Genomic DNA, 11,886 nt, shown 5'->3' with positions numbered 1-11,886 from the left:
CCATAGTAATTATAATTATTAACAGTCCCAAACTGCACCTACTTATTCCACAGATTTGGCTAATAAACGACTTGCTTCATTTCTTTTAAGATTTTTTTTTTTCTTTTGGGGTGAAATATGACCAAGGCATATTCTTGAATGGTTTTAAGATTCATATATTTATCCCACGTTACATATTTGAGAAAGGTAAGATAACCAGCAACGCTGCAACATATTGGTATTGTTACTGTACGTTTAAGATACATTTACACAGTCGAAACAGTTCAACCAATCAGATTTGTTTAAGTGCAGTCTCCGCCCCGAAAACGAGCGCCTGTTGTTTCGGTTGATGTCAACCATAGACAGTATATAGATGTCAACAGGCCTGATGCTGCTCTGCTGTCACACTCATCTCAGTCAAACACTCGGAGTTTGTCCTCAGAAGTCGAATTGATTATTAAGGACGTGTGTATTTGGGAAGAAAGCACAAGTAAGTGATCTAAAGGTTGTTTTTCGTCTATCGTAAAACGGAGCTAATAAAATAGACGTCAAACATTACCTAGTTATTGAACGTCTTCTGTGTTTACAATCACCGTATTGAGTATCGTTCATATTTAGTGTGAGTTAAATGAACACAGACGAGCACCAACAGCCATCTAATTTAGCGTAGAATACAACTTAATTCAGTATTCCATTAGTAACTAGTATCTTTGTATTTAGTTTAATTAATTTCACTAGTAATTATTATTATTAGATGTGCTACTAGTACTGTTCCATCGGAGACTATTATTATTAAGTCACTAGTAACGTTACTTTGCTTTCGTGACAAGTAATTATTTAATCGTTTCTGACAGTAAGTAGCAAATTTTTGTCATTGAATTTTATGGGGATCTGTGATTCAAATATCTGGGGCTTAATCTGACTATTACTATTGATTTCAATGATATACCTGTTAAACAATTCATAAGATTCACATTGTTCATGCTGCTGGTTTGTGTTGGGGTTTCCAGCATCAGGATGGTGAATGAGGGTGCTGGCACCCCACGCAATCGTAGGGGGTCCCATAAGGTTGTTCCGTCATCAGACCAGGATGGGACAGGAGCCGAAAGAGCCACAGGAGAGGTGCCCTGCCCAAGTAATGGTGAGACTCACTTAAACACTTAACAAAAAACCTTGACCTGGTCCTGCAAATGTAGACTATTCAAATCGAGCAGAGGCAAAACAGTCACATTAAAATTCTGACGAAGAGACAAAAGAGTTTCTCTTTTGTTAGTTCTAATGTAGGTCATTCAACTCTGACCCATTGGAATCAGTTGCAACATGTTTCACTTAGTTTCCTAATCATTTACGTTACATGCTTGCACAATTTGTACAACCCATCATTTGTATGACACTGTAAATCTTTGACATTATTTATCAAGAGATTTATTTCCCTTGATCTGCTTAGTTCAGTTCACAGAAAAGAAAAAATATCAATACATTTTTTTATGTACTAGAAAATGGGTGTGTTCTTAATTAAATGCTGCTTGTGAAAAGTGAAAGGATTTTAATTTGCAATAATAGCGAGAAATTATAGCCTACAGTTATAATATAACTCCATGATCGCTATAAATATGCTGTGGTATGATTTGCTTATAATTTTCAGCCTGTTCTTACTGCTGTAAGCAGTGTAATCATATATGGGTTAAAACAAAATGAGGAAACAATAGCCATTACACATTCATGTTACGTTAGTGAAACCATCAAGCTTAATTCTGGGAATGAACAGACTTCCATGTGATTTGCCATGTGATCTGATTGAGAAATTGCCATGTCCTGCCCAGTACTGTTATCAATGATGCAGTCATTCCCATTAACTCTGACACGATGACACTGAAAATGCTAGTGTAGTGTTTTATTGTGCAACCGCACTGTCAAATACAGCGTAACACATTTCATAAGATGCTTCACAGTGTAGCATTTGAGTTTTTTAAAATTAATTATTATATAAGCCTTTTTTTAAGGTAAAATAATGTTGAACAATAAGTGTTTTCAATGGGGTAAACTTTGCTGCTTTTTGTAACAGTCGAAAGTCATCAGGTTTTAAGCTCACTATTAATTCATTACCTATTTAATTGTTCTGCCATAAAACTTAAAATGTATCTCTTTATCATATAGTCCATTGGCTATTTCACACATATTCATCTATCCCAATGTAAAGTCCTTTTTCCTCAATTAAAGTTACTTGACACATTAAAATATATATTTTTTAATGAAACAATTTATACTTTAAATTACTTTTAAAAAAAGAAAAGCACTCGAGGAATTTTGTGATGTCTCTGTCTGTATAGGTTATGTAGAATCTTTTTAAAAGTGTTGTATGAATCATCTGTTTCTTCTGTTTGCTCTCAAATGAGTGCAGGTTTTCTGTTTGCATGATGTGGAATTGGTTAAAGAATACTTTATGGTAACCAGGATACAGTGCCCACAAGTGCCACTGAATCACCTGCGTCCATCTGTATGTAAATGTGGGCATTCATGAGAGATCTGTATTGATGTCTCATTTCAGGAACAGTGGAAGTGGAGCACATTATCAGCGCAAAACTACAGCTAAAGAAGAAAGCGGAGGTAAGATGTCAATCCCAGTGAATCAGTGGCTTTCAGAACTGTATCTTGTCAGATATCAAAACCATGAGAGCAACTGTTCGAATCTTGTACTTTATCACTGTATTGTTGCTGAGTGACTATACAGATAATCTGTGATAATACTGATAATAACTTTTACGTCATACATTATCTGATCCTAAACGTTCTAATGTGACCTTTGCTTTGACTATATCCTTTTAGTGATTTAAATGCAAAGCAATGCTTATTCTTGTGCTTTTGATCTGTGTAAATCTGACTGAGCTTTTGTGATTTAGTTTAGCAGCTCCAGATATTTGTTCTTGTTTATCAAGCTCTTTGTCAGGCAGGAAGTTTTGCTCTGTATAAAGAACAGTCGCTAGTTAATTTTTAAAAAGTATTTCTGCTAGTGGTTTAGTGACAAATAAGTATGTTTGTTCTGGATGAACTATTTAAATATGTTTACATGCCGAATAATATTTTTTGGTTTAATGCACTTCTGAAAATTGTTTATACCATTTGAATGTTTTGGAAATAGAGCCATACCCATCAATCGAGTAAAGCAATAAAATATTTTTCTTGAATGCACATAAGTTTACACATCTTAATCATTATATTTTTTAACATATTTATGAGTATTTTTAAAGTATTTTTGAATCATAATTATCACTTTATATATATATATATATATATATACAGTGGGTACGGAAAGTATTCAGACCCCCTTAAATTTTTCACTCTTTGTTATATTGCAGCCATTTGCTAAAATCATTTAAGTTCATTTTTTTCCCTCATTATTGTACACACAGCACCCCACATTGACAGAAAAACACAGAATTGTTGACATTTTTGCACATTTATTAAAAAAGAAAAACTGAAATATCACATGGTCCTAAGTATTCAGACCCTTTGCTGTGACACTCATATATTTAACTCAGGTGCTGTCCATTTCTTCTGATCATCCTTGAGATGGTTCTACACCTTCATTTGAGTCCAGCTGTGTTTGATTATACTGATTGGACTTGATTAGGAAAGCCACACACCTGTCTATATAAGACCTTACAGCTCACAATGCATGTCAGAGCAAATGAGAATCATGAGGTCAAAGGAACTGCCTGAAGAGCTCAGAGACAGAATTGTGGCAAGGCACAGATCTGGCCAAGGTTACAAAAAAAAATTCTGCTGCACTTAAGGTTCCTAAGAGCACAGTGGCCTCCATAATCCTTAAATGGAAGACGTTTGGGACGACCAGAACCCTTCCTAGAGCTGGCCGTCCGGCCAAACTGAGCTATCAGGGGAGAAGAGCCTTGATGAGAGAGGTCAAGAAGAACCCAAAGATCACTGTGGCTGAGCTCCAGAGATGCAGTCAGGAGATAGTTGTAGTCAAACATCACTGCAGCCATCCACCAGTCGGGGCTTTATGGCAGAGTGGCCCGACGGAAGCCTCTCCTCAGTGCAAGACACATGAAAGCACACCTGAAGGACTCCAAGATGGTGATGAATAAGATTCTCTGGTCTGATGAGACCAAGATAGAACTTTTTGGCCTTAATTCTAAGCGGTATGTGTGGAGAAAACCAGGCACTGCTCATCACCTGTCCAATACAGTCTCAACAGTGAAGCATGGTGGTGGCAGCATCATGCTGTGGGGGTGTTTTTCAGCTGCAGGGACAGGACGACTGGTTGCAATCGAGGGAAAGATGAATGCGGCCAAGTACAGGGATATCCTGGACGAAAACCTTCTCCAGAGTGCTCTGGACCTCAGACTGGGCCGAAGGTTCACCTTTCAACAAGACAATGACCCTAAGCACACAGCTAAAATAACGAAGGAGTGGCTTCACAACAACTCTGTGACTGTTCTTGAATGGCCCAGCCAGAGCCCTGACTTAAACCCAATTGAGCATCTCTGGAGAGACCTGAAAATGACTGTCCACCAACGTTTACCGTCCAACCTGACAGAACTGGAGAGGATCTGCAAGGAGGAATGGCAGAGGATACCCAAATCCAGGTGTGAAAAACTTGTTGCATCTTTCCCCAAAAGACTCATGGCTGTATTAGATCAAAAGGGTGCTTCTACTAAATACTGAGCAAAGGGTCTGAATACTTAGGACCATGTGATATTTCAGTTTTTCTTTTTTAATAAATGTGCAAAAATGTCAACAATTCTGTGTTTTTCTGTCAATGTGGGGTGCTGTGTGTACAATAATGAGGAAAAAAAATGAACTTAAATGATTTTAGCAAATGGCTGCAATATAACAAAGAGTGAAAAATGTAAGGGGGGCTGAATACTTTCCGTACCCACTGTATAATATATATATATATATATATATATATATATATATATATATATATATATATATATACACACACACATTTAAACAACTGACCTTGACATACTGTTTTATTAATTTCTCGTCACATGACAACAGGTTTAAATCCCACAAAAATATCAAATGGTATTGTAATTGAATACACAATAAGGTTTCAATTTCTCTTATCATTTTCTGAATTGCTTTTTTAGGTCTTGTGAATTATTGAATTAAAAAGATTCAGACAAAAATAATCAGTTAACAAATACGCAGCACATTTTTCAGACTAAATATTGATTTTAAGCAAAATTTTCATTTGTTTTCTGTATTAGGATCAACTGTTGTTTTAGACTGTTTCCCACTGCTTGTAAAGGTTACAGGAAGTGTAGATAGAATAAGGAAGGATGTGGTTGTCAGCCAGGGACAGTGAGGTTATTCAGAAAGGATTAAACTTTAGAATTAATTCGAATCACAGACCTCCAATGTGTCGCGTCAACAGTTCAATCTCCCTGTTTTTTGTCTGTGTGATCAAGTTAAGTATCTCTTAAAGTTTCTTAGACATACAAAGACCTTCATTTGTCTCCATTAAGATCAGCCACAGTTAAAACCAAAATGACCGTGACAGCTTGAGGTATCACATGAGACCAGATACTCCGGCTCCAACTGTTATCTTGTGGATATGATGTTTTCAGCTTCACCTTCTGCAAACCTTCTGTTCTTGTTCATAAGACCCTCCTTGGATATATAAGAGACTAGCTGTTTTTTTTTTTTTTTTCAGCATTTGAAAGCAGACCTGATGAGGCAGTTTGACACTCAAGTGAATGAGTTCATGGACAGCCTGATAGAGGAGTCTGCTAGTCTGGGTTCCTCCCATGTGAGCACAGTCTTTCAGTCTCTCTCAGATAAGGAGAAAAGCAAACTCAGGTACTGAAATCACGCATAAACAGCATTGCAATGAGTGCCATGGCTGGCTAGTACACTTCATGTTCTCATTTACTCTCATGAATTCGCTGCGTTTGTGATTTTGTTTTCCATGGCATGTTCTTGCATAGTGCTTTTATCTCACATCTTTCCCCCTGTTGTCTACCTTTTCATCTTCCTCTCTGCTCCTGTAGGCATACACAACCTTCCCAAGCCCAAAGCAAGCAGTTTGTGATTCGTCGATCCCTGTTAGAGTGAGTCATGGGTGTATTTTCTCTGAGATCTTGCTGAAACCTGTATTAAAATGTGTGAAATCTGAGATTAGTTTTTCTGTCTGTGGTGAGATAAAGATGAGATATGACTTTCATTTGATTAGCTGACCTAAATAAACTTTTTTTTTATTATATCACAATTTATGATTTATTTTTTCATGTATTTAGTGTTTAATCAGGAAAACAGTGGTCAGAAACATATGGTTGCACTGAATATGTATATTTGAAGTAATAGTGGTTATGAAATGATTTTTCTGCAGTGATCTCTTTGAGGTGAACCACATCCGCACCATCTATCACATGTTCATCGCTCTCCTCATCCTCTTCATCTTCAGCACACTCGTCGTGGACTTCATCGACGAGGGCAGGTTAGGACACTCACTATTCATCAACGAATCCGGTTTGCTTCAGTTTTTTGAGACTGCATCCTTCAGTCTAGGTAGTTCTGACCTTGCCAACTGTGTGGTTTCATAAATTCATAATGCTTTTGTTTTTGCTAAGGTATGAAGAGATATATTTTGTGTTTACAAGCACAATGTTTGCAAGGTCTCCTTCTCCTGGCTTATAGAGGCCCAAACCTATTAAAAATAAATACAATTCGATAGATAGATGTATAAGAACAAATATAATTAATTTTTAATTACATTTAATACTGAATTTATTTTTGGATTACTTTTTCCTTTCTTCTTTTCTGTATTTATTTTTAAATGTACTTTTATTCTTTTTAACCTTTATTAATGTATTCTTTTATCTATCTATATGTCGTTCTGTCGCTCTATCTGTCGCTCTATTGTTCTGTCGGTCTATCTAGCATTCTGTCTATCGTGCTATCACTCTATCATTCAGTTGCTTTATCTGTTGATCTATTATTCTATCGCTCTATCTGTTCTGTCTGTCTATACCTGTTGCTCTATCTGTCGTTCCATCGCTCTATTGTTCTATTATTCTGTCGCTCTGTCTATCGTGCTCTCACTCTATATCATTCAGTTGCTTTATCTTTCTTTCGATCTGTTGTTCTGTCGCTCTATCTGTTCTCTGTCTATATATCTGTCGCTCTCTATCTGTCGTTCTCTATCTGTCATTCCATCGCTCTATCGTTCTATTATTCTGTCGCTCTGTCTATCGTGCTCTCACTCTATATCATTCAGTTGATTTATCTTTCTTTCGATCTGTTGTTCTGTCGCTCTATCTCTTGCTCTATCATTCATTTGCTCTCTATCTATCATTCTGTCGCTCTATCTATTGTTCTGTCAGTCCTATCTGTCTGTCTGTCTATATATCTATCTTTGCAGTAAAGTGAAACAATAGAAGAAGATGCATTAATTTGTGTAAAGTGTAAAAATCTTTCTTTCGTGCGCTCTCTCTAGACTGGTGCTTGAGTTTGACCTGCTGGTTTACGCGTTTGGCCAGTTCCCCCTAGTGGTTGTCACGTGGATGTGTATGTTCCTGTCCTCTCTTGTGGTTCCATATGTACTACTCAGTGTCTGGGCCAGCGTCTACCCCACGTCAAATTATCGGGCCTTATGGACAGTGCTGGCCGGTTCTCTCTTGCTGCTGTACCAGGGGCTGTGTTTGGGTTTCATGCCCACATATGTGGTGCTGAAGAACGGCCTTCCCCCTGCTTCATGCTTCATACTTATTCTAGAACAGGTACTCCGTAACCATAGCAACGGGATTCTTTTTATATCACTCCATTGCTCTATTTTCTGCCTTTGTGTGTATTTTGAATGTGTTGCTAGGTAGAAATCTAATCCTGTATGAAGGTAGATTATGAATGTAAGGTTTGTTACTGCTGAATCTAGTTGTTGCTTTGGTTTTTGTTGTAAACAGGTGCGGCTGATGATGAAAACTCACTCTTTCATCAGGGAAAATGTGCCAAGAGTACGATCCTTAGAACGAAACAAAACGAGTAAGATCTTCACTTAGATGCTGGTTGACATAAAAAAATAAAAAAATACTTCTGGTTTATTTTGTCGTCGTCTTTTTGATTTATTTTTCAGATTCAGTTGCTGTACCTCAGTTCACCCAGTACATTTACTTTCTCTTTGCACCCACCCTAATATACAGAGACAATTATCCACGGTAAGACTGACTGCTATTGGTTTAAAGGAAGATTTTTTTATTATTTTTTATAATTCTAATTTAAAAATTCATAACATATATAAATGCTAATTGATTAAAATTGTATTTATGTAAATAATGAATACATTTATTTAAAAATTAGTTAAAAAAAATTATATATATATATATATTAAGAGAGTACTTTTTGTCAGTTTTGATTCTCTGTTTGCTCTGAGCACTTATGTTGCTTTGTCTCTGTAGAAATCCTTGTATTCGGTGGGGTTATGTGGCTACAAAGTTTTCACAGGTGGGTTCTTTGAAAGAGTGCATGTTTATGTTGTGATTTTTATAAACATTTATTTGAATGTAATGTTTTTCTGTGTCGTTCCAGGTGCTGGGGAGTTTGTTTTATGCGTATTACATACTTGTGCGGCTGTGTATCCCTCAGTTCCGCAGTATCAGTATGCAGCTCTTTGACCTCAGGGCCATGGTGTTGTGTGTCTTCAACTCTATACTGCCAGGTATCATGTCAGGAGGGCCAATATATCTTCTCATTCCTTTATACTGATAACATTTTGAGAATTAATTGTAGTAAAGAGTACACAGTGGGTCACAAATGTAGTAAAAACATGCACAAATGCATTTTGTGTGATGATATTGTCCCATATACGTAGGAGTGCTGGTGCTTTTCTTGGCGTTCTTTGCCTTTCTGCATTGCTGGCTTAACGCATTTGCTGAAATGCTACGATTTGGAGACAGAATGTTTTATAAGGTAACAGACTCGAGAAAGTGTTTCATTTCACAAATATAGACCCTTATACCTTATAGACTTTGTGGTAGAGTTATTTTTATATGTTCCACATGATCAGATCTGCTTAGTTTAGCATTTCATCTTTTTTTGTGTTCCTAATGTGCGCTTTGTTCTTTGGATAATGTTTTCTCTAGGACTGGTGGAACTCCACTTCATTTGCTAACTATTACCGCACATGGAATGTTGTAGTACACGATTGGCTTTATTATTATGTGTACAGGGACTTCTTGTGGGTAAGTCATCAGTTGAAAATGTATTCTGTAGTAAATATAAATTATTCATAAATCTATAATGTGTGTGTGTGTGCGTGTGTGTGGGTTAGGGTTAGTTTACACACACATATATATATATATATATATACTTTTTTTTATTATTACTCAATTAATGAATTACTTCTAAATTACTATTACTTTTTATTAAGTAAATATATAATTTGATTATAATTGTATTGTTTATTTAAATATTTTTATTGTAATTTATATATAATTGTATTTAATTTTGCTATAGATAGATAGATAGATAGATAGATAGATAGATAGATAGATAGATAGATAGATAGATAGATAGAATTGAGTGCACTCATCCAGTAAGTAATCACAAACGACTGGAAGTGTCACGGAAGTGTTTCAGGTCGGACCCCTTTGGTGTCCTTGTGTTGAACGTTTTTTTTTTTCTTTTTCTTTTCTGTTTTGTCTTATTTGAATGGACTCAGGTATTTATTTGAAAATTTGACCAAATGTGCATCAAGCCAAACAAACTTTGATCATCCACTTCTACAGATGACACAGAAGCGATTCCGTGCGGCGGCCATGTTAGTTGTGTTTACTGTGTCTGCTGTGGTGCACGAGTATGTTCTGGCCATCTGCTTTGGCTTCTTCTACCCCGTCCTGTTCTGCCTCTTCATGTGCTTTGGAAGTAAGAACCTCATTTACTACAGAAGCATGGTAAATATCCCTGCTGAAAAACTGAGAGTCTTAGCAGGTTTAAGCTGGTCTTACAGCTGGCCAAGCTGGTGTTTATTTGGTCAGCAGCTGTTCTACCAAAAACCATCCAGACAGACCAATTTAACCAGCTTGGCCAGGCTGGGATGCCAGATCACCACCTAGAAATTGGTTTTAGCTTCTGTTGCAATGACTCTGTTTTTCCGTGGCTGATTAACATGACAGAGCCTTAATATATGTAATCCACTCAAATTTCTCTTAGTGGTGTTTAACTTCGTTCTTCATGACCGAAGAAAAGGGCCGATCTGGAACGTGATCATGTGGACTATGTTGTTCTTGGGACAGGGGGTTCTCATCTGCCTGTACTCTCAGGAGTGGTACGCTCAGCGCTACTGCTCCATTGAAGAGGTAAACAAAGTGCTGGCCCAGGCCTGGTGTATATATTCATCTGTGAATGTAGTTTAATGTGGATTTATTCATATATTGGTGGTTTCCTTTTTGTTTCCTCAGCCCTCTTTCATAGACTTGCTGAAGCCTCGATCTTGGACTTGTTATCCACAGACTAACACTGCTGTGGACGCTCACTAAGCCACACCTCCAGCTGCCACATGCCATTCATACTGGAGGGAAATCACAGGACTTTAGCATAGGTATTGCACTATGACCAAACAAAGAGAAAATCTTACTCTATATTCGTGAAGACAATGTTTTACAAAGAGGCCTTGAATATTTTATTTGTTTAGATCTTAATATTTATGATTAACATTTATAACAGAATGTAGAATATTTATAATGTGCACTACAAATATTTCCTTTCAAATTTCTAAGCGACTTGTTAGCATTTGACAATCTATATTAGGTTATGTCTGATCTGGCTAAAGAGATTCTATTTTTAGAAGCCTTTGTGATGTCATAAAGTTGAGATCCGATTATAAATGTGTTTTGTGTACTGCCATTTCTTAGATATTGTGGTGTTATTCCAGTACTGGAGAGGCCATGTGGCACATTTTGACCAGTTTTTTTTCCTGGACCTCAAATTCTAGAATGTTTACAAGCGGGGTTGCGAATGCTAAAACCTCAGTGGATTTAATTTATGTGCCATACTGCTGTGAAACACAATTGTTTACTTCTCACCTTTCACTCATACCCACGGTTTCAAGTTAGTTCCAGACTAAAATGCTTGTTTGAGCTGTATCTTCAAATATGTCAGTGCCATTGTTCTGTCTCAAGATGCACATCAGTAATGTTTTTTGGTAAGGCTTGTTTATAAAAGCTACTTAAATGCCGTAGTTGAACTAAGGCCTAATCCTGGCTTAATCTAAGCTCTGTCTGTGAAACCGTGCCTTAGAGTTTAAAGTAAAATTACTAAAATTAAAATGGGGAAATTCTCCATTCTGCCAATTTTATTTACTTTAGTTACTGTTTTTAAGAGTTCGACTGGATATTTTGACTTTTTTGTTTTGTTCCTAGAGCTGAATTAATTGGATACTGATTACAAAGCTATGATTTCAGACTTATTTATCACAAAATAGGGTATCAGTTGTTTGGAAGTGTTGAGGTGTTGCAGCTGGCTGCACTCATGTGATCATTGTGTTCATTGTGATTGTGATCAAAGCACAATCCCTTTATTAGTTATATATTATAGTTGAGTGCACTACCAGGATTTATTTTAAAAACTACTCTAAGACATTTTGAATGTCATTTATCAGTGCAAAAAAATGAAATGTCTCTCTACTATTGAGTAAATTGTTATTTAAAATGTATCTGCAATAACTGTTATGACCAGCAGGTGGTGGTGGAGAGTTGAATCTTAGGACTACTGTATGTCTGCACAAGGCATTTCAGAATTTTTTTCTTTTTGACACCTGCCATGTAAATGATTTGTAATTTCCAGAATAGTTGATGAATGTAATTATCATAACAAACAAGTGATCAAAGTTTTTTAATAATAAAACCGATGCCATATTTTAAAACTAATATTCTATAATTTATT

General features: G+C 36.5%; 1 protein-coding gene across 1 annotated transcript; it reads left to right on the top strand.

Moving 5' to 3' along the window:
- The first annotated feature begins 311 nt into the window (after positions 1 to 311).
- On the top strand, positions 312 to 11,866 carry soat1 (sterol O-acyltransferase 1). The gene is made up of 16 exons (XM_084388547.1): positions 312 to 469; positions 990 to 1,120; positions 2,528 to 2,586; positions 5,666 to 5,811; positions 6,003 to 6,062; positions 6,341 to 6,448; positions 7,448 to 7,730; positions 7,911 to 7,989; positions 8,081 to 8,162; positions 8,403 to 8,448; positions 8,533 to 8,662; positions 8,816 to 8,913; positions 9,087 to 9,185; positions 9,732 to 9,867; positions 10,156 to 10,301; positions 10,404 to 11,866. Exons 2-16 carry the CDS (start codon positions 997 to 999, stop codon positions 10,479 to 10,481), a joined length of 1,674 nt encoding a protein of 557 aa, XP_084244673.1. The 5' UTR covers positions 312 to 469; positions 990 to 996; the 3' UTR covers positions 10,482 to 11,866.
- Positions 11,867 to 11,886: the final 20 nt, after the last annotated feature.

Source organism: Rutilus rutilus, assembly GCF_951802725.1.
Source record: "Rutilus rutilus genome assembly, chromosome: 19".
NCBI lineage: Eukaryota > Metazoa > Chordata > Actinopteri > Cypriniformes > Leuciscidae > Rutilus > Rutilus rutilus.
Note: the sequence above shows the minus strand (reverse complement) of the source record. Positions and strands in the feature narration are given on the sequence as shown.

What these genes read in the sequence shown, in the direction of transcription:
- soat1 (XM_084388547.1), top strand. Translation starts at nt 997, where the DNA reads ATGGTGAATGAGGGTGCTGGCACCCCACGCAATCGTAGGGGGTCCCAT. An exon ending in GGTGCCCTGCCCAAGTAATG is followed by an intron (nt 1,121 to 2,527) that starts GTGAGACTCACT and finishes GTCTCATTTCAG; the next exon opens with GAACAGTGGAAGTGGAGCAC. An exon ending in AAGGAGAAAAGCAAACTCAG is followed by an intron (nt 5,812 to 6,002) that starts GTACTGAAATCA and finishes CTGCTCCTGTAG; the next exon opens with GCATACACAACCTTCCCAAG.